General features: G+C 51.2%; 1 protein-coding gene across 2 annotated transcripts in view; it reads right to left on the bottom strand.

Moving 5' to 3' along the window:
* PIAS2 (protein inhibitor of activated STAT 2) overlaps window positions 1-23,001 on the bottom strand; it is a 262,659-nt gene that overhangs the window by 140,911 nt on the left and 98,747 nt on the right. For both annotated transcript variants that reach the window (XM_075327463.1, XM_075327470.1), the window contains exons 6-8: window positions 1,850-1,984; window positions 1,608-1,713; window positions 32-105 (exon numbers count right to left, since the gene is read on the bottom strand). In XM_075327463.1, coding sequence (XP_075183578.1) covers window positions 32-105; window positions 1,608-1,713; window positions 1,850-1,984 — 315 coding nt within the window. The remainder of the gene's footprint in view (window positions 1-31; window positions 106-1,607; window positions 1,714-1,849; window positions 1,985-23,001) is intronic.

Genomic DNA, 23,001 nt, shown 5'->3' with positions numbered 1-23,001 from the left:
AGAGATATACTTACTGCACGGCGGTACTTACAGGGCACATCAATGAAACGCGTAAGCTAGTGGTGGCAATCTCACTGTCGGGATCTGCCGTTAGCTTTTCTTTTACTACAAGGCCAGAAAAAATGAAATAGAATTGATATTTATCATAAATCTACAGGTCTGGATCGTGTATCCCACCCTCTTCCTTCTCCACGCAGAACTGGAGTATGAATGCAGCATGTGGTGCCGCACCATTCAAAGTCCAGGGGAATAACATAAATCAAGCACAGCTCTGGGCCGACTCTATCGTTTTAATAGGCTTTCAATGAAGTAGCAGACAAGTAAAGTTACCTCCTTTACGACCGGCCGATTTTTCGCTTTCCGTTTTTTTTGCCATTCTTCTTCCCAGAGATGTAACTTTTTTTTATTTTCGGCCAATATGGTCATGTGAGGGCTCGTTTTCTTGCGGAACTAGCTGTACTTTTAAATGACACCATGAGTTTTACTATATAGTGTACTGGAAAAAGGCAAAAAAAAGGTCCAAATGGGGAAAAATTGCAAAAAAAAAAAAAAGTGCAATTGCACTGTTTGAGATATTTTATTCACGGTGTTCACTATATGGTAAAACTGATGTGTGGGTGTGATGCCTCAGGTCGGTGCGAGTTCGTAGACACCAAACATGTATAGATTTACTTGTCTCTAAGGGGTTAAAAAATAAAATCAGAAGTTTGTCCGAAAAAAGTGGCGTACATTTCAAGCCATATTCCGTGGCCAGTAGCGTTCTCATCCTTTGTTATCTATGGCTCAGTGATGGCTTATTTTTTGCGTCTCGAGCTGATGTTTTTAATGGTACCTTTTTTGCACAGATGCTAAGTTTTGATCGCCTGTTATTGCATTTAGCGTAAACTTTGTGGCGACCAAAAAAAGGAATTTTGGCGTTTGGAATTTTTTTTGCTGCTACGCTGTTTACCGATCAAATTAATTGATTTTATATTTTGATAGTTCAGGCATTTCTAAACGCGGCGATACCAAATATGTGTAGTTTTTTAACCCTTTAGTTTTTAATGGGGCGAATGAGGGCTGATTTGAACTTTTAGGTTTTTTTAAAACTTTTTTTTTTATTTTACTAGGTCCCCTAGGGGACTTTATGGATCAGCAGTCTGACCGCTCTTACATATCTACTGATCACAGCTACACAGCTGTGAACAGCAGATATGCTCATTTTCTGTCTCACCCAGCTCTGGGCCAGGTGAAACAGTAAGTGAGTCATGTGAGCTACAGGAGTCATCACATGACCCTGTGCTACCATGACAACCACCGGAAGTCACGTGATCACACCAGGTAACTTCCGGTATCGGTGGTATCTAAATTTTCACCGCGCTCGCAATTATAATGGCGCTGTCACTTATTGAATGTGCCATTTAAGGGGTTAAACGGCACGGGCGGATAACAATTCCGCTCGTGCCTAGCAGGCACACATCTCAGCTGTATAAATCAGCTGAGATGTGCGCTGATTACCCCTATGACCGCTACGACGTAATTTTACCGCCCGCGATCATTAAAAGGTTAAACAAAGACTAACAAGGGGACGGGAAATCGAGGACTTGATACGATGTGCGTACACTTACTCAGTGCCCTGGAGTGATCTGGATTCCTGATGCCTTTCATCTTTAGCTTCTGTAATAACACCGCTGACGTCAGCTGCCGGACCAGATACACAGACATCGAATAATTCTATGGAGGAAAAAAACGGCACTTGGTTAAGAAAAACAACTACTTAAATTTGTACGTTCAACATATGAAGCCGTAGCGTTTATACAGATCATGACCATCCAAAATTTGTAAGTAACGCTGCTAGGAACTCACCCACCTTTCCAATCTCTGAGGCCCAGGAGATAGAGACTTGGTTAGGAACAGCAGATGACAGGCGGACCAGAGCTGTGATGTTCAGGGGACGTCCAGGTCGCTTCTGTTCAACCCCATTTTTTGGAGGTGGGGCACAACCCTGCAACAGCAGACGCCAAAAATCATTAAAGTACGTCAAATACGCTAGCCACAGCAAGAAATCAATAAATTAAAATATAAAGCTTCTGAAGGAGACTGTATTATTCACATCAATTACTGTAAACTCTACAACCTAAAGTATGTAGTGCAGACCAATATGCCGATCTCGGACGTCAGCCTGTAATAACCTGGCAGACCTAGAGGACACTGAGGATCTCTAGCTGCCAGGGTAGCAAATCAGCACCCCAACCCCTCCCTTTAAAATCACTTAAATGCTGCAGTGAATATTGACCGCAGCAATCAAAGGAGTTTAATGCGCTGGATCTGAGAATTCTCTAATCTCGGCCACTGGAGGAAGAGGCCGGATGTTATGAGGCAGCAAAGCATCTGCTATACCTAGCACAGGGTGTCCAGACCAGACTTCTAAAAGATTTATCACATTTTAGTGGCTGCCTTAAAAAAAATATATTAGGGTTACACTTAAGGTTTGTTTTTGCTGCTCCACTGATTAAATAAGAAAAGTGCAAGATACCGATCTACAGAGCATGGGGTGGTTCTGGGGGGGCGCCTAAAGTTTAGGAAAATAACGATACTTGGTATCACTGGGTTGGTAAAAAACGGATTTTTGTGTACTCACCGTAAAATCGTTTTCTCTTAGCCATCATTGGGGGACACAGGACCATGGGTGTTATGCTACCGTGTTTCCCCGATAGTAAGACACCCCCGATAGTAAGACATAGTGGGGGTTTTGGGGGGGCGGCTAATGTAAGACGTACCCCGAAAATAAGACATAGTAAACGGAAAGCGTTATTTTTTTTTTCTTCTTCTTCTTTACAGTACCGGCCGAGCGCCCAGCTGAGCGCCCTGACATGCCGACGGCCGAGCACCCAGCTGAGCGCCCTGAAATGCCGGTGGCCAAGCGCCCAGTTCTTCTTTACAGTACCGGCCGAGCGCCCAGCTGAGCGCCCTGACATGCCGGCGGCCGAGTGCCCAGCTGAGTGCCCTGACACACCGGCGGCCGAGCGCTCAGCTGAGTGCCCTGACATGCCGGCGGCCGAGCGCCCTGCTGAGCGCCCTGACATGCCGGCGGCCGAGCGCCCAGCTGAGTGCCCTGACATGCCGGCGGCCGAGCGCCCAGTTCTTCTTTACAGTACCGGCCAAGCGCCCAGCTGAGCGCCCTGACACGCCGGCAGCCGAGCGCTCAGCTGAGAGCTGTCACATGCCGGCGGTCGGGCGCTCAGCCGAACGCTCGGCCACCGAGAAATGTTGCAGTAATGTTGTCCGTGGTCCATCAGGACCACGGACAACATACAAAAACACGCAGCCTCAGTGCCCTCATGTGCAGCAATCGCGGCAAGTCCCCATACGGTACATTGCATGGAGACTTGCTGCGATTGCTGTGGGATTTTTTTCCAATATAAGACATATCCCGAAAGTAAGACATAGTGGGACTTTTGGGGGTAAAAAGAATGTAAGACACTGTCTTACTTTCGGGGAAACACGGTACCTATCCATAGGAGGACACTAAGTAGATGCAAAAGCATAGCTCCTCCTCTGCAGTACACCCCCTGGTCGGGCCAGGCAGCCTCAGTTTTAGTACAGAAGCAGTAAAGAAAAAAAGCCAGTAAAAACTTACCTCAACAGAGGAACATGAGAAAAGAAGAGTCATAACCAAATAAGGTACTGAGAGAACCAAGGCCCAACAGGGCAACAGGGTGGGTGCTGTGTCCCCCAATGATGGCTAAGAGAAAACGATTTTACGGTGAATACACAAAAATCCGTTTTTCTCTGACGCCTCATTGGGGGACACAGGACCATGGGACGTCCTAAAGCAGTCCATGGGTGGGAAACATAAAAACAAGACAACGCAACCCAAGGACTAGGAACCAGTCCCAGACAGCCTGGAGCACCTACTGAGAGAAGGTGCTCTACTGCCGTTTGCAGAATTGTCCTACCCAGATTTGCCTCAGTTGAAACCTGGGCATGGACTCTGTAATGCTTTGAAAACGTATGTAGGCTAGACCAGGTCGCAGCCTTACACACCTGTTCCACTGAAGCCTGATGCCGAATGGCTCACGAAGCGCCAACTGCTCGCGTGGAATGCGCCCGTAGCCCACTAGGAATGGGCTTGAGTTGCAAGCGGTAGACTTCCTGGATCGCAGAGCGAATCCAGCGAGACAGAGTCGCCTTTGAAGTTGCCTGTCCCTTCTTAGGCCCCTCAGGAATGACGAACAAAGAGTCCGTTTTCCTAAAAGGGGCTTTCCTGGATATGCAATATCTGAGAGGTCTAACGAATGCAGAGACCTTTCCACCCTATGAACTGGGTGTGGACAAAAGGAAGGCAGAACAATGTCCTCGTTCAAATGAAACGGGGTAGGAACCTTTGGAAGAAAATCCGGAAGGGGGCGCAGACCCACCTTGTCCTGGTGAAAAATCAGAAAAGGCTCGCGGCAAGAGAGTGCTGCTAGCTCTGAAACCCGTCTGATGGACGTAATTGCCACTAGGAATGTTACCTTCCAGGACAGAAAAGCAAGGGAAAATTCCTTGAGAGGTTCAAAGGGGGACCTCTGGAGACCGTCCAGAACGAGATTGAGGTTCCATGGTTCCAGCGGATGTTTGTACGGGGGAACTAGATGGGAAACGCCCTGGAGGAAGGTATTGACCTGCGATTTTTGAGCCAGGCGGCATTGGTAGAAGATTGAGAGAGCCGAGACCTGTCCTTTAAGGGAACTGAGAGCCAACCTGCAGAAAATCGAGAATTCTGGGGGTGGCCAGAGGCAGAGGCTGGACGTTAGTTTCCCTGCACCATGAAAGGAAGATTTTCCACGTACGGTGGTAACTGCAGGATGAAGCAGGCTTTCGGGCGCTGATCATGGTGGAGATAACCGCAGGGGAGAATCCTGCTCTTGTTAATACCCAGGTCTCAATGGCAATGCCGTCAGATTCAGGGCTCTGGAGTTCTGATGGGAAATGGGCCCCTGGGTCAGCAAGTCTGGGATGTCTGGAAGGCGCCACGGTACGTCTACGAGCATTTGTACTAATTCGGCGTGCCAGGCGCGCCTGGGCCAGTCCGGTGCTATCAGTATCACCGGGACTTCCTCTGCTTTGATTTTCCTGATTACCCGCGGCAGCAGAGGTAGGGGTGGAAATATGTTAGGCAGGCGGAAGTGGAGCCAGGAGCAGACTAGAGCATCCGCGCCGATGGACTGCGGATCGCGTGACCTGGCTATGAATGCGGGTACCTTTACGTTCAACCTTGAGGCCATTAGATCCACGTCTGGTGTACCCCAGCGAGTGCAGATGTGTAGGAACACTTCTAAGTGGAGAGAGCACTCTCCAGCGGCCAGGCCTTGGCGACTTAGAAGTCTGCTGCCCAGTTATCTACTCCCAGTATGTGTACCGCTGATATCACTGACCCTGTCAATTCGGCCCAGCTGTGGATCCTGTGGGCCTCGAGATAAGCTGCCTTGCTGCAGGTATACCCCTTGGCGATTGATGTAGGTTACAGCTCTCGCATTGTCCGATTGGACTCGAATCTGATGACCCGCTAGCAGAGGGCAGAATGCCCTGAGCGCGAGGAAGAGCGCGCAGATTTACAGGATGTTTATGGGTAGGGAAGACTCCTGGGGCATCCAACGTCCTTGAGCAGTGTGGTGCCGGTACACTGCTCCCCAGCCTAGGAGGCTGGCGTCCGAGGTCAGGACCAGCCAGTTCGCTGGGAGAAAAAGATCTCCCCTTCGATAGGGATGAGGACCGAAGCCACCAGCGGAATGCGTACCTGACTGAAGGCGTCAGGTGAAGATGTCTGTCCGGGGAGAAGGGGCTCTTGTCCCAGGCCGCTAGAAGGGCTAGCTGCAGTGGGCGGAGGTGCAGTTGAGCAAAGGGTACTGCTTCCATAGCCGCCACCATCCTGCCGAGCACCTTCATGCTGAATCGATTGGAGCGAGACGGAGGACGTAGAAGGCAGCGTACCGCTCGTTGAAGAGCGATCGCCTTGTCCAGGGGGAGATAGATCAAGCCCCGACGGGTGTCCAGGGACATGCCCAGGAAGGTGAAGGATTGTGATGGGATCGGGGATGATTTGTCTAGATTCACTAGCCACCCTAAGCGGGATAGGGTGTCCACAGTGATCTGTACGCTGGTTGAGCAGTCGCGGGAGGAGGGGGCCTTGATGACTAAGGCGAGGAATTCCCCTTCAACCATGGATGCAATAATGGACCTTAGGGACTCCATTCTGAAACTCCATACGTGCACATGTTTGTTCAGATGTTTGAGGTCCAGGATGGGTCGAACTGACCCATCCTTTTTGGGGACCACAAAGAGGTTGGAATAAAAACCCCTGAACTTCACGTCGTCCGGGACAGGTATTATCACTCCTGCAGTTTGGAGCAAGTGGATTGCTGATAAAAAAAACATTGCGTCGTTTTCGAGTCTTTGGGGGTTTGAGAGAAAGAACCGACTCGGGGGTCGGGTCCTGGTAACCGGAAGACACAAGGTCTCGCACCCATTTGTCGTCTGAGGCGGCAGCCCAGATGTGTTGAAAAGAGCCACTGTCGACCTCCTACAATGAGTGTGTCTTCCGGGGCGCCGAAGGAGTCATGAGGGGAGAAAAACGTCGTGGACGAGTCTCCGTAGTCCTGGACTGTTTCGGTCTAGGCTGCCATGTCGAAGTGGGTTTCGGGGAGAGCTGAGAAGGTCGGTCCCTGCGTAGTCCGCGGCTGGCGGCGGGGACAGCACGGGATATCGACCAACTAAATGAGTTCCGAAAGGAGCGGAACGAGGACTGTGGACGTCTGGTGAAGGTTGTCCTTGACTTCAGCTGAAGGAAGGAGGTACTCTTTCCTCCCGTGGCGTCAGAAAAGAGCTTGTCCAGACGTTCGCCAAACAATCGGTCTGGAAAAAAGGGAAGGCCCGTGAGAGACTTCTTGGAGGCAGAGTCCGCTCGCCATTGTCAGAGCCAGAGAGCTCTACGGATGGCTATGGTATTTGAGGCGGCAAACGCTGCGCAGGAAGCAGCGTCCATGGAGGCCTGCATGAGGTACTCTGCCACAGCGGCAATTTTGAGCTGTTACCTCTGTGAAGGTATGAGGGAACTGGGATTCCTCAAGCGAAGTGTTAAGGGATTCTGCCCAGACCGAGATCGCCTTTGCGACCCACACAGAGGTAAAGGAGGGCGAGAGGGAGGAACCTGCAGCCTCAAAAAGCAGAGCGGGCGAGGTGTTCCACCTGTCTGTCTGTCGGGTCCTTGATGGAGGAACCATCGGGTAAAGAGAGGAGCGTGTTTGTGGTAATGCGGGAGACCGGGCGGGGGGGGTCGACCGAGGGCGGATCGGCCCAGCCCTTAGGGGCAGGTGAGGCAAAAGGGTACCGTGACTCCATGAGTTTTCGGTTACCGAAGCGCCTGTCAGGCTTCTCCCTTTGCTTTGTGAGGATATTCTGAAACTGTAGGTTATCAGCGAAAACCTTTTGGGGTTTGCTTGCCCTGTTAAAGGAGACCACATGGTCAGTGGTAGTGGATGGGGGATCCTCCACATGCAGTGTTTGGTTGACTGCTGCTATAAAAGGAGTCTATTGCAGTTTGATCATCTGGGGAGGATGAAACCAAGGAATCCTCCTGGTACAAACAGCATTCTCCCTCCTCCAGCTCTTCAGAAGCCGTGGAGTGTGTGGGAGAGCCTGTCCTGTGTGCTCCCGAGGGAGAGTCATGGGGCCATGAGAGAGTGCTGGAGACACCCGGCCGGCTCTTTTCCTGATCCCTGCAACCGGTGAAGCATGTGCCCGGATTACCTCAGAAGGATCCTCCATAGGGGTATCCTCAGGCTGTGTTCCGTCCAAGGGCCCAGAAGGGTGTGGAGGACGACATTGCATAGCCAGAACCAGGTTCTGTGACAGTTTTTCCATGGATTGGGACAGAAACTGTGTGGCGCCCCTGAGGCTTCTGTCACCACAGGAACATTGCACCCCAGCCAGAGGTGTGATGTCCCATCCTGGGTAAGGAAAGGAGTAAACGCCGGTCCACAGGCAAATCTGCACTACACCCATTGTTAGGCATATTTTGGGACCGGGGATAGTGGCAGCCACCCCCATGCTGTATGATGGGGGGCATAAGACCCATCCCTTCACCCATTGGGTGGGGCCTAGCAACTGGGTGGGTGGGAGGAGCCAGTCGAGAGTAGAGAAGAAAGAAGAAGGTCAAGTGTAGAGAGTCTGAAGTTGAAGTTAGAGTGTGAAGTGAGAAGTTGGAGAGCTGAGAGAAGTGCTCTAGTCAGTCAGGAGCAAGAAGGAGAAAGTGACGCTTCCTGGTGAAGACCCTGGGACCCAGCTAGGTCAAGGTGACACCACAACCGAGAAAGACAAAAGGGATTCCAGGGCCACTGAACTGCTTCCAAGCACAGGGCCTGTTCCACAGAAAGATCAGGTGGAGGGATCAAGCTGCAGACAGGGGACGGTCCCTAGAAACTGGAGGAAGAGAAGTCAATTCCAAAAGTGAAAACAGAGGTCCAGGGTGGCTGCAAGCGCCCAGGGCCACAGCCCACTGCAGAACCTCTGGGAAGAGGGTGAAGTTCCAGCTAGGCTAGCCCCTTATCCGGAGGCTGTGGTGGAGGCCAAGCCAGGTTCATCCAGCAAAGGCAAGGTTTAGAAGACAGCTGAAGAGAGGAACACAATAGAAGGGTGCACCGGCTTTTATTCCTAGATCTACCCGGGATCAGCGGAGATCCCTGAAAGGGGGTTCCAGCCGTCCAAAGGCACAGTGCGCCATAAACCAGGAATTGTGAATAAACAACTTGAAACTGCACCCTTGGTGTTTCCTCTGTTATTTCATCTGCACTGCATAGACTTCCATCACTGCATAGACTCTTACAAACACCAACTGTTGCCCTGGGGCACCGTTCCACCTGTGGGGAGCAGGACCATCCAAGCTGCCATTCCACCAGCCCCGGAGGCCCCACACAGCAGCGGCGGCTTAATATCCGCAAACCACAGGTGGCGTCACGAATAATATAGACTTTAAGCACCCCCACTGAAGCCATATTAACCCCTTCACCCCCGGCCACTAAAACACCCTAATGACCGGGCCATTTTTTGCAATTCTGACCAGTGTCACTTTGACAGGTTATAACTCTGGAACGCTTCAACGGATCCTGGCGATTCTGAGATTGTTTTTTCGTGACATATTGTGCTTCATGTCAGTGGTAAATTTAGGCCGATATTTTTTGCGTTTATTTGTGAAAATTTAGGAAATTTGGCGAAAATTTCGCAAATTTCAAACTTTGAAAATTTATGCCCATAAATCTGAGAGATATGTCACACAAAATAGTTACTAAATAACATTTCCCACTTGTCTACTTTACATCAGCGCAATTTTCGAAACAAATTTTTTTTCCGTTAGGAAGTTAGAAGGGGTCAAAGGTCATCAGCAAATTCTCATTTTTCCAACAAAATTTACAAAATAATTTTTTTAGGGACCACATCACATTTGAAGTGACTTTGAGAGGCCGAGGTGACAGAAAATACCCAAAAGTGACCCCATTCTAAAAACTACACCCCTCACACTGCTCAAAACCACATCCAATAAGATTATTAACCCTTTAGGTGCTTCACAGGAACCAAAGCAATGTGGAAGGAAAAAATGAAAATTTTACTTTTTAACACAAAAGAAGGGAATTTTGTTTACTTACCGTAAATTCCTTTTCTTCTAGCTCCAATTGGGAGACCCAGACAATTGGGTGTATAGCTATTGCCTCTGGAGGCCACACAAAGTATTACACTTAAAAGTGTAAGGCCCCTCCCCTTCTGGCTATACACCCCCAGTGGGATCACTGGCTCACCAGTTTTAGTGCCAAAGCAAGAAGGAGGAAAGCCAATAACTGGTTTAAAGACCAATTCAATCCGAGGAAACATCGGAGAACTGAACCATACCACATGAACAACATGTGTACCCGAAAAAACAGAAAAACCCCGAGAAAACAGGGCGGGTGCTGGGTCTCCCAATTGGAGCTAGAAGAAAAGGAATTTACGGTAAGTAAACAAAATTCCCTTCTTCTTTGTCGCTCCATTGGGAGACCCAGACAATTGGGATGTCCAAAAGCAATCCCTGGGTGGGTAAAAGAATACCTCATGATAGGGCCGTCAAACGGCCCTCTCCTACAGGTGGCCAACCGCCGCCTGAATGACTTATCTACCTAGGCTGGCGTCTGCCGAAGCGTAGGTATGCATCTGATAATGCTTGGTAAAAGTAAGTAGACTCGACCAGGTGGGTGCCTGACACACCTGCTGAGCCGTAGCCTGGTGCCGTAATGCCCAGGATGCACCCACGGCTCTGGTAGAATGGGCCTTCGGCCTTGAGAGAACCAGAAGCCCAGTAGAACTGTAGGTTTCAAGAATTGGTTCCTCGAGCCCCCGAGCAAGGGTGGATCTGGAAGCTTGCGACTGTTTACGCCGACCAGCGACAAGGACAAAGAGTGCATCCGGGTGGCGCAGGAGCGCCATGCGGGAAGTAGAACCTGAGTGCTCTCACCAGAACCAACAGATTGCAAATCTTTCTGAAATTGATGGACTGGACGAGGACACAAAGAAGGTGAGGTGATATCCTGATTGATATGAAAATGGGATACCACCTTAGGGAGAAATTCCGGAACCGGACGCAGAACTACCCTGTCCTGGTGAAGGACCAGGAAGGGAGTTTGTATGAGAGCGTTGCTAGCTCGGAAACTCTCCTAAGAGACGAGACCGTTACTAGAAGGCCACTTCCCGTGAAAAACGGGAAGGGAGACATCCTTCAAAGGCTCGAAAGGCGGCATCTGGAGAGCAATTAGAACCTTGTTCAGATCTCAGGGCTCTAACGGCCGCTTGTACGGAGTGCTGAGAAGACAAACTCCCCGTAGGAACGTGCGTACCTGAGGAAGTCGTCGTTTCTGAAAAAATACAGATAGCGCTGAGACTTGTCCCTAAAGGGAACTGAGCGACAACCCATTTTCCTACCTAGATTGCAGGAAGGAAGGAAACATAGACGATGCAACCGGCCAGGGAGAAACACCCTGCGCCGAGCACCGAGATAAGAACATCTTCCACGTCCTGTGGTCAATCTTGGCGGACGTTGGTATGCTAGCCTGTCTCATGGTGGCAACCACGTCCTGAGGTAATCCTGACGACACTAGGTTCCAGGACTCAATGCCACACCATCCGGTTGAGGGCCGTAGAATTCAAATGGAAGAATGGCCCTTGAGACAGCCAGTCTGATTGGTCTGGTAGTGCCCCCGGTTAGCCTACCGTGAGGCACCACAGAACCGAGTACCACAACATCCTCGGCCAATTTGTAGCGACGAGGATGGCGCGGCCGCAGTCGGTCTTGATCTAGCGCAGTACTCTGGGCAACAATGCCAGAGGTGGCACCTAAGGTAGCTGGAACTGCGACCAATGCTGAACTAAGGCGTTTGCCGCCAGAGCTCGATGATTGTGAAACCGTGCCATGAAGCTGGCACATTGTTGTTGTGCCGTGACGCCATTAGATCGACGTCCGGCCTCTGTCAGCGGCGCCAGATCTCCTGAAACCCGTCCGGGTGAGGAGACCATACTCTTTCGGCCACACCTCAGCGACTTAGGAAGTCAGCTTCCTAGTTTCCACACTTGGGATGTGAATTGTGGATATGGTGGATGCCGTGTCTTCCACCCACATCAGAACCTGCCGGACTTCCTGGAAGGCTTGCCGGTTGCGCGTTCTTCCTTGGTGGTTGATGTATGCCACCGCTGTGGAGCTGTCCGACTGAAGTCGGATATGCTTGCTTTCCAGCCGCTGTTGGAAGGATTGTAGGGCAAGATACACTGCTCTGTGTTCAAGAACATTGATCTGAAGAGTGGACTCTTGCTGAGTCCACGTACCCTGAGCGCTGTAGTGGAGAAAAACTGCTCCCCACCCTGATAGACTCGCGTCTGTCGTAACTATCGCCCAGGACGGGGATAGGAAGGACCTTCTTTTTGACCAAGAGGTGAGAAGAAGCCACCACCGTAGAGATTCCTTGGCCGCCTGAGAAAGAACGACGACTCTGTTGAGGGACGTCGACTCCTCGTCCCATTGGCGGAGAATGTCCCATTGTAGTGGACGCAGTAAAACTGCGCGAAAGGAACTGCCTCCATTGCTACCATCTTACGTAGGAAGTGCATGAGGCGTCTCAACGTGTGCGACTGGTTCTTAAAGAAGAGCTTGCAGCCCGTAGTGAATGCTGTTTGTCTAGCGGCAGCTTCACTATCGCTGAGAGAGTAAGAAACTCTATGCCTAGATATGTTATCGATAGGGTCGGGGTCGGATCTGACTTTACAAAGTTGATGATCCACCCAAAACTCTAGAGAGTCTCCAGCGCAACGTTCGGGCAGTGTTGGCATGTTTCCTAAGAGAGTGCCTTGACAAGTAGATCGTCTAAATACGGGACCACAGAGTGACCCTGAGAGTGCAGGACTGTGACTACTGCTGCCCTGACCTTGGCGAAGACCAGTTGGACTGTCGCTAGCCGGAAGGTAGAGCTACGAACAGAGGGTGTTCGTCTCCTATAACGAAGTGTAGAAACGCTAGTGCTCTGGATCAATCGGCACGTGTGGATAAGCATCCTTGATGCCTAATGATGCTAGGAAATATCCTTGGGACCTTGAGGCGATGACATGGCGGAGGGATTCCATCCGGAACCGCCTGGTGTCCACGAGCTTGCTGAGCATTTTTAGATCCAGAACGGGACGGAACGGCCCGTTGTTATAGGTACCGCAAAGAATTTGGGGTAAAAACCGTGACCTTGTTCCTGAAGAGGAACGGGGGTCATCACTCTTTCTGCCTATAGAGTGCACCCTGTTTGCAGAAGAGCAGCGGCCCGGCCGGGAGGTGGAGAAATTCTGAAGAATCGAGTTGGAGGACGAGAAGTGAGCTCTATCCTGTACCCGTGAGACAGAATGTCTCACACTCAATGGTCATTGACCTATGGCAGCTAAATATCGCCAAGGCGGGAGAGCCTGCTACCGACCGAGGCCGCAAGTCATGAGGAAGCCGCCTTGGAAGCGGGTTTTCAGACTGTCGCTTTTTTGGGCGAGACTGAGCCCGCTAAGAATCTTAGCTCCTCTGATCCTTTTGAGTCCACATTGGACGAGGAAAAATGGGACCTGCCCGAGCCTCGAAAAGGCCGAAAACCCCGACTGCCTCTTGCTCTGTTGGGGTTTGTTGTGTCCGGGCTGAGGAAAGGATGAATCCTTACCCCTGGACTGTTTGATGGTTACATCCAACGCTCACCAAACAGTCGGTCAGCAGAAAAAGGCAACTGGTTAGGCAACCTTTTTTGGAAGCAGAATCTGCCTTCCATTCACTTAACGAGCAGACCAGGCTCTGCTTAAAAACACGGAGTAGCGGAGGCTACCGCCGCACGGTTCGCAGAGTCCAGGACAACCTGAATCGCGTAAGAAACAAATGCAGACATTTGAGAGGTTAAGGATGCCACCTGCGGCACAGATGTACGTGTAACCGTGTCAATCTGTGTAAGACAAGCTGAAATAGCTTGGAGTGCCCCAAGGGAGAGAATGCCAGAGATCCATCTGTCTGTCAGTGGCATCTTTGAGTTTGCAGTTCCATCTCCCACTGCAACTATGGATCTAGCTACAAGCCTGGAGATTGGAGGATGCCGCTCGGGACATTGGGTCCAGTCCTTGACCAAGTCAGGGGACAGGGATAACGTGTATCCTAAGCCGTTTGGAGAAGCGCATATCTGGATAAGCGTGGTGTTCCTGGACTGCCTTTCTGAAGGCAGAGTGGTCCAGAAAAATACGTGAAGCTGACTCCTCCACTGGAGGAGCTGTGAGAAATAACCCACATTCTATAGATGGACGCTATAAGATTATTTACTATGGCGTCACAATCAGGTGTATCCAGATTGAGAGCGGTCTCAGGATCAGAATCCTGAGCCGCTACTTCCGCCTCCTTACACAGCGAGTCCTTCTGTTAGGACCCTGATGAAACCGAGGCCGCTCATAGCGAGCCCACTTAGGCTGTCTGGGACTGACGTCCGTGCAGAGCCGTGACTCTGGGATGCGTGTGACATTCCCGGAGCTGTTAGTTATTCACACTGAGGGGGGCCATGGATCAATGATTCAACAGTGCCCATATTGTGAGAGACATGTCCGGACTGCTAGGCTTCTAGTATCATAGCCATAGTCTCAGAAAAACTGTCAGTAAATACTGCAGACACCGTCCTCATCCCCTGGCCATTAGTGCATACAATGGGAGTCTATGTACCTGCCGGCCGTATAGCCGTACATGCTGTACCAGCTGTATAGAAAAACATGTGGTTCTGCACCTTTGTTTTACACAGAGAATATGCTGATAACTCCTCCGCATAATCCAGGAGGGTATATACAACGTGCGACCAAACAGTGCAATGTATATAGTGCAAGCATATCTATAAGTGCCCTTCTGCACTAGTGGGGTTAGCACCACAGGTGCTGCTTAACGCCTGTTACAGCGATTGTGTGACTATCAGAATGCCAGGGTCTTCCACACTTGTCTCTGTATCGTACAGAAACTGACACTAATGGCTGCCGGTGTCCTTGTAGAGAAGGAAGCCGTGGGCGTGCCTGAGAAAGTGCGGGAATCCGGATTCACAGTGCACACAGTGAGAGGGGTGGAGTATGCAAAACATACTCCAGCTCTCAGCTCTGCTCTATGCAGCGTCACGCCCCTACCCTGACTGTCAGGGCTGTGGGCGGTAACGAAGGGAGACTAGGCCCAGAAGCCGGGGACTCGAGTTAACAGCGCGGCCGCCGTAAAAGCGCGGGCCGCGCTGAAGTCCCCGGCGCACCACAAGTGCCAGCCGCGCCGCAGTTCCAGCGGCCGGCGCGACTGATTCATAGAAGTGGCCAGCGTCCCGCCCCTCTCCTGACTGGCAGGTCTGGGGGCGGGAACGAACGGAAGCAGGCCGCAAAAGCCGGGGACTCTAGTTATCAGCGCGGCCGCCGTAAAAGCGCGGGCCGCGCTGAAGTCCCCGGCGCACCACAAGTGCCAGCCGCGCCGCTGCCAGCGGCCGGCGCGACCGATTCCTGGAAGTGGCCAGCGTCCCGCCCCTCTCCTGACTGGCAGGTCTGGGGGCGGGAACGAACGGAAGCAGGCCGCAAAAGCCGGGGACTCTAGTTATCAGCGCGGCCGCCGTAAAAGCGCAGGCCGCGCTGAAGTCCCCGGCGCACTACAAGTGCCAGCCGCGCCGCAGTCCCAGCGGCCGGCGCGACCAATTCCCATAAGTGAGCCTGCTTCAGCAAAGCTGAATGAGGCCATGGCACAGGCGCCGCAGCGCTGATGTCCCCCGGCGCACTACAACACCCAGCATGCTGCGGTGTGAGCGCCAAATGCACGGGGACACAGAGTACCTTGAGGAAGCAGGGCCATGTCCCTGATGTACTCCGCTCCATCCAGCATCTTCTCCAGGGGCTGTAGATGGAGCACGGTCTCAGTGCCTGGAGACCGGTAAATCCCACTTCACCCAGAGCCCTGTAAAAAGGGATGGGGAAGGAATCAGCATGTGGGCTCCTGCCGCCGTACCCGCAATGGGTACCTCAACCTTACAAACACCTCCGACATACAGTGGGGTGAGAAGGGAGCATGCTGGGGACACTATATGTGTCCTCTTTTCTTCCATCCGACATAGTCAGCAGCTGCTGCTGACTAAAAAGTGGAGCTATGCGTGGATGTGTTGCCTCCTTCGCACAAAGCACAAAACTGGTGAGCCAGTGATCCCACTGGGGGTGTATAGCCAGAAGGGGAGGGGCCTTACACTTTTAAGTGTAATACTTTGTGTGGCCTCCAGAGGCAATAGCTATACACCCAATTGTCTGGGTCTCCCAATGGAGCGACAAAGAAATGTTACTTTAGCCATAAAATTTTCATTTTTACAAGGGAGAAAAGAGAAAGTGCACCCTACAATTTATTGTGCATGTTCTCCTGAGTACGCTGATACCCCATATGTGGTAAAAATAAATTGTTTGGGCGCACGGCAGAGCTCGGAAGGGAAGGAGCGCCATTTGAATTTTTGAACGCAAAATTAGCTGCACTCATTAGCGGACGCCATGTCGGGTTTGAAGACCCCCTGAGGTGCCTAAACAATGGAGCTCCCCCATAAGTGACCCCATTTTGGAAACTAGAGGCCTCAAATAATTTTTCTAGATGTTTGGTGAGCACTTTGAACCCCTGGGGGCTTCACAAAAGTTTATAGCGTTGAGCCGTGAAAAGAAAAAAAAAAATTTTTACCACAAAACGGTTGCTTCAACTAGGTAGCTTTTTTTTTCACAAGGGTAACAGGAAAAAATGCACCATAAAATGTATTGTGCATTTTCTCCTGAGTACGCAGATACCTCATATGTGGTGGAAAGTAATTGTTTGGGCGCATGGCGGGGCTCAGAAGAGAAGGAGCGCCATTTGACAGCAAAATTGGTTGGAATCATTAGCGGACGCCATGTCACGTTTGGAGACCCCCTATGGTGCCTAAACAGTGGAGCTCCCCCACAAGTGACACCATTTTGGAAACTAGAGCCCTCAAATATTTTTTCTAGATGTTTGGTGAGCACTTTGAACACCTGGGGGCTTCACAGAAGTTTATAGCGTTGAGCCGTGAAAAGAATTTTTTTTTTTTTTACCACAAAACGGTTGCTTCAACTAGGTAGCTTTTTTTTCACAAGGGTAACAGGAAAAAATGCACCATAAAACGTATTGTGCATTTTCTCCTGAGTACGCAGATACCTCATATGTGGTGGAAAGTAATTGTTTGAGCGCATGGCGGGGCTCAGAAGAGAAGGAGCGCCATTTGACTTTTCAAACGCACAGATGCAGTGCACTGATCGGCCGCTGCAGGACGCACGGTCGGATGCGATAAAAAAAAGCGTCGGGGATACGTAAAAAAAAAAAGTCACGCCAAAAATTGACCATGGATGCAGATACGTTATGTGCATCCCTGATCAGCGCTTGGCGGGACGCACGGACGGATGCGATACAAAAAGCGTCGCAAATACGGAAAAAAGTCACGCCAAAAATTGAGCAGGGATGCCGATCCGTTATCTGCATCCCTAATCAGCGCTCGGCGGGACGCACGGACGGATGCGATACAAAAAGCGTCGTGAATACGGAAAAAAGTCACGCCAAAAATTGAGCAGGGATGCCGATCCGTTATCTGCATCCCTAATCAGCGCTCGGCGGGACGCACGGACGGATGCGATACAAAAAGCGTCGTGAATACGGAAAAAAGTCACGCCAAAAATTGACCATGGATGCCGATCCGTTATGTGCATCCCTGATCAGCGCTTGGCGGGACGCACGGACGGATGCGATACAAAAAGCGTCGTGAATACGGAAAAAAGTCACGCCAAAAATTGACCATGGATGCAGATACGTTATGTGCATCCCTGATCAGCGCTTGGCGGGACGCACGGACGGATGCGATACAAAAAGCGTCGGGGATACGGAAAAAAAAGTCACGCCAAAAATTGAGCAGGGATGCCGATCCGTTATCTGCATCCCTGATCAGCGCTCGGCGGGACGCACGGACGGATGCGATACAAAAAGCGTCGTGAATACGGAAAAAAAAGTCACGCCAAAAATTGACCATGGATGCCGATCCGTTATCTGCATCCCTGATCAGCGCTTGGCGGGACGCACGGACGGATGCGATACAAAAAGCGTCGGGGATACGGAAAAAAGTCACGCCAAAAATTGAGCAGGGATGCAGATCCGTTATCTGCATCCCTGATCAGCGCTTGGCGGGACGCACGGACGGATGAGGTGTAAAAATGGACAGGGGATACGGAAAAAAAAAAAAAAAAAAGTTATACTCACAGTACCCACAGGACTAGCAGGAGGATCACTGACCAGAAGAGCTGCAGAGGAACAGATGGCAGAGAGATGGACAGCTTTACAGGAGCAGCAGGCAGATCAGCAGAATGCCCAGGAAGGACCCAGCGATGGACGCAGATGTGATCAGGCCGGTGAAGACAGGTAAGAGGACGTCGGGGGAGAGCAGAGGGGGAGAGGGGGGGGGGTGAGAGCAGAGGGGGAGGGGGGAGAGCAGAGGGGGAGAGCAGAGGGGGAGGGGGGGAGAGCAGAGGGGGAGGGGGGGGAGAGCAGAGGGGGAGACCGGAGAGGGAGCTGCAGAAGCAGAATAGAAATAATGGGGGAGGCAGTCAGATCGCGGGGGGAGCGGATCGGGATGTCGGGGGGGGGGGGGGGTGGTTGGGGGGAGCAGATCGCGGGGGGGGCACGGCAGGGGCTATCACGGCAGCGCGCAGGGGCACCACGGGAGCGCGCACGGGCTGCAAAGTGAGCACAGTACTCACTTTGCAGCAGCAGCGGTGGTAGCAGATCGGGATGCCGGGGGGGGCAGATCGGGGCGTAGGGGGGCAGATCGGGGGGGGGGCACGGGCAGGGGCCTTCACGGGAGCGCGCAGGGGCCTTCACGGGAGCGCGCAGGGGCCTTCACGGGAGCGCGCAGGGAGCGGAATACTTACCATTAGAGCTGCAGCGGCGGAGACATCAGAGGCGGCGGCGGCAGCAGCAGCGGTGGCGTGGTACCAAAAGTACCAGCCACTCCACGCTGCAGACATGTTGGGGGAGGGCTCACAGGCCAGCACAGGCCTGGGGAGGACGGCCACCGGCAGATCAGACCGCCCCACTGCACACTGATTGGAGCGATTGCGCGTCATAGCACGATCGCTCCAATCAGTGCTGCAGGGGCTGGGGGCGGCATGTTTGAGGTCCACCTATGATATGCTGCTGCAGCTGCGGCATCTCATAGCTGGATCTCACAGGATCGCACTAATTCGGGCATTATTTTTGCCGAAATTAGTGCGATCGATGTGGTTGGCGGTTCAGATTTGAACAGCCAATCACATCGATCGTCGATAGGGGGTGGCGATGCCGCCCCCCCTGGGGTCAAGCAAAGGTCCCCTGCTGTAAGAAACAGCAGGGGACATCATTTGAAAGCCGTTGCTATGGCCACGGCAATCAAATGAAGTTTAGGCCGTAAAATTACGTCCCTGGTCGTTAAGTCACGTTAAAATAGGACGTAATTTTACGGCCCGCGGTCGTGAAGGGGTTAATTGACTCCCTCCAGGGTCACGGAGTCGGGCCCCGCCACCACTGACGACCCATGGACTAGTCCGGCCCGGCACCGGGTGTCCCATAGCCCTGGGTTGGGCGAGTCAACTGTGCCCATTCCGGTGGGCTGGGAGCCCTAGGCTCTGGGCTGACTGTTGCGGCGGTGGTGGCGGGGGGGGTCTTGGGGGGCTATAGAGGCACAGGAACCACAGAGAGAAGAGGTGTGTTTACGTGGTAGTTCAGCGTGGCAGGCAGTGCAGGCTGAATAGTAGACTATGTGAGCCTTAGCGCTCTTAGTGCCCTAACAATTCTGCATGTTCCTAATAGGAGTATGCCAGGAGGGGGAGCAATGGTCAGCAGAGCTACAAGTGAAGCAAGTACCTCACCAGAATCAGCCGATGGCCATGCGTCCTCAGGAAGGAGTAAGCTCTGATTTGAGCTGTTACCTCTGTGTGGAGATCTTCGCACGCTTTTCGGGGGGGGGGGGGGGGGCTTAGTGCTAAAAGAGCGCCAAGAATAAGTCAGTGTGCCCCCCTGCTGTTGGTAGCAAAAAAACGGCGGGAAGGGAGCTTCTGTGACATCTCCCTCCAGTCAGCACACAGCTTGTCACCGAAAAATAATCTCTGCCGGCATTCTGCAATCAGAGCTGCAGCTAGAGCAAATAAACAGAGCAATTAAACAGTGTGAGTTCCTGAGCTCTGGGCCCTCCCTCCCCCCCCCGCCACCGTAAATTATCTGTGCAGATTCTCTGCAAACAGCGAGGGACTTCCCCCCTCCTCCAGCCGGAACGCAGCTAGGGAAAGAATTAACACTGTGTGTTCAGGATCCCTGGGACTCTCCTCCTTGCAATCAGCAAGGGACTTTCTGCACCGTCTTTTCTCCCTTTGTCTGGGAAACCAGTCAGGGGGGATCTCACCTTAAACACTGCTTGAGTCAAGGCAGTGGGAATAGTAGAGTCAGCCTGCTGTATCCGGTCACACAGTGCAATGTTCAAGTCAGAGCCTGCAAAGAGGGGCTGAGGAATTGTGCTTCTGCCCTAGGCTCTGGAAAATCGGTGTCTGTGGGACCTTCGTCCAGTGAAATGCAGCCCAGGATCCAGAGTCGCAGAAGGGGGTACGTGGAGACAGCACTCCGCGTTCCCGCCCGTTGATGGTATTGGGAGATCGGTCCCAAAAGGAAACCGTCACCCTTAAAAAATAACAAAAATTTGGAAGATGTGCCTCCTACAGACACAAAGCTAAAACTGAGCTTGCCTGGCCCGGCCAGGGGGCGTATACTGCAGAGGAGGAGCTATGCTTTTGCATCTACTTAGTGTCCTCCTATGGATAGGCAGCATAACACTTATGGTCCTGTGTCCCCCAATGAGGCGTCAGAGAAAGTATGATCTTCCAAATAGAAAAACATATTGGAATAAATAGCATTCAAGATTCACAAAGCACCAAATGATACAAATTAAAATGTCAGCTTGCACTGCAAAAAAACATGGCCAGTTGACAGCAACATATAATAATTTAAACATTACAGCAACAATTTTTTTTTCTTACAAAGTCCTGAATTATTAATCAAGCTCTAGTTTGCACTAATGAGGGACAGTCATCCCGAAACAGCGTGTCTGCAAATTGAGGTTCTGATCTGGCATAAATCCTAGGTCATAGGAAAAGGCTTGTTAAAGGGCCACTTGTAACTTTTAGGATTGCTACTTCCAATAGGTGGCGCTAGAGTTCGTCTCCTTCCTCCCTGAAGAGACAATTTGAATATTTCCCAGAGGGGCATTGCAGCTAAAAGACTCCTCACCACTGACAGCCAGATTGGTTTGTCAATCTCTGCAAGGAGAAAAGTTTTGCCCTTAAACCCCACTTTAGCTTCTCATATAGCCAGCTCAGATCTCATACTTTGCACTGACAAGAGACAATCATCCCGAAACACTGTGTCGCAAGTTGAGTTTCTAATCTGGCGTAAATCCAATCATATGAAAAGACTCGTTGAAGGTCCACTTTTGACTTTTAGGATTGCTACTTCCAATAGGTGACACTATAGTTTGTCTCCTTCCTCCTTGACAAGACAATTTTAATCAAGCTCCAAAAATTGGACAGTGCTGTTATTATTCTATTTACCACACAATAAATCGCTGAAAAAACAAAACTCAAAAAAACAATGGCAGAAAACTTTTTTTTATCATGTTCTCCCGCATGGAATTTTTCCTTTTTCCAGTATATTATATGCTAAAGTGAACAGTGTCATTCAAAAGTACAATTCATCCTACAAATAAGAAACCTGGTACAGCCATATAGAAGGAGACAGGAGGAATAAAAATTGAAATACCACAAAGAAAACTGCGGTGGAAAGGGGTTGAAGTCAATGCTGCTGTATGCTGAACATGTGTAATCAAAGATATAGCAGCAAAAAAGAGAATTTTGTTTACTTACCGTAAATTCTTTTTCTTATAGTTCCGACATGGGAGACCCAAACCATGGGTGTATAGCTTCTGCCTCCGGAGGACACACAAAGTACTACACTAAAAGTGTAGCTCCTCCCTCCGAGCATATACACTCCCCGGATGACAAATCCAACCAGTTTAGTGCCAAAGCTGAAGGAGGACATCCACCCATAAGTAGAGATAGAGTAAAACCCGGAATAACCGGAACTTCTGTCTACAACAACAGCCGGTGAAAACACACGGAACAAGAAAGCTGCCAACAGGCAACAGGGAGGGTGCTGGGTCTCCCATGTCGGAACTATAAGAAAAAGAATTTACGGTAAGTAAACAAAATTCTCTTTTTCTTTATCGTTCCTTATGGGAGACCTAAACCATGGGACGTCTCAAAGCAGTCCATGGGTGGGAAATAAACAGAAACTGAGAAGTAGGCGAAACCTAACTTCACAAATGGGCGACAGCCGTCCGAAGGATGCGTCTGCCCAAGCTCGCATCTGCCGAAGCATGAGCATGCCCTTGGTAGTGCTTCGAAAGGGTGTGCAGACTAGACCAAGTGGCAGCCTGACAGACCTGCTGAGCCGTAGCCCAAGAGGCACCGACAGCTCTGGTCGAGTGCGCCTTAATCTCTGGCGGGGGAGGCATCTGAGAACATAGGTAGGCATCGGATATGGCCGACCTAATCCAATGAGCTAGGGTCGGTTTAGAAGCCGAGAGACCCTTGCGCTGACCTGTGGTCAGCACAAAAAGAGAGGTGCACCGCCTAAAAAAAACAGCGGTGCGTGACACATAGATCCGGAGCGTCCGCACCAAATCTAAAGCATGCAACGCTTTCTCAAAGCGATGCACAGGGGCTGAACAAAGGGAAGACAATGAAATGTCCTGGTTAAGGTGGAACGGAGACACCACCTTAGGGAGAAGGCCCGGAGTTGGATGGAGAACCACCTTGTCTTGGTGAAAAAAACCAAAAAGGGTGACTCCGAAGAGAGCACAGTCAAATAAGAGACTCTCCTGAGAGAAATTATGGCCACCAGAAAAACCACTTTCTGTGAAAGACTAAACAACGAAACCTCCCTAAGAGGCTCAAAGGGGGGTTTCTGTAAGGCCATGAGGACCAAGAAAGGTCTCAGGGATCCAGAGACCGCCGGTAAGGCGGAATGATGTGAGATGCGCCCTGCATGAAGGTGCGCACCTGGGCCAGTCGGGCGATACGCCGCTGACAGAGCCGAGACCTGTCCCTTGAGGGAATGAGGGACAGACCTAGCTGCAGGCCGGACTGTAGAAAGGACAGGATGGTCGGCAAGGAAAAAACGGCCAAGGAGCATGGCCGGAAGAACGACACCAGGACAGGAAAATTCTCCAAGTCCTGAGGTAAAACCTGGCCGAGGAAGACTTCCGAGCCTGAGTCATAGTGAAGATGACCTCGGAAGGAATGCCTGAAGCCGTAAGGATTCAGGGCTCAAGAGCCACGCCGTCAATCTGAGAG

This window comes from Anomaloglossus baeobatrachus, chromosome 1 (assembly GCF_048569485.1).
Source record: "Anomaloglossus baeobatrachus isolate aAnoBae1 chromosome 1, aAnoBae1.hap1, whole genome shotgun sequence".
Classification (NCBI taxonomy): Eukaryota; Metazoa; Chordata; class Amphibia; order Anura; family Aromobatidae; genus Anomaloglossus; species Anomaloglossus baeobatrachus.
Note: the sequence above shows the minus strand (reverse complement) of the source record. Positions and strands in the feature narration are given on the sequence as shown.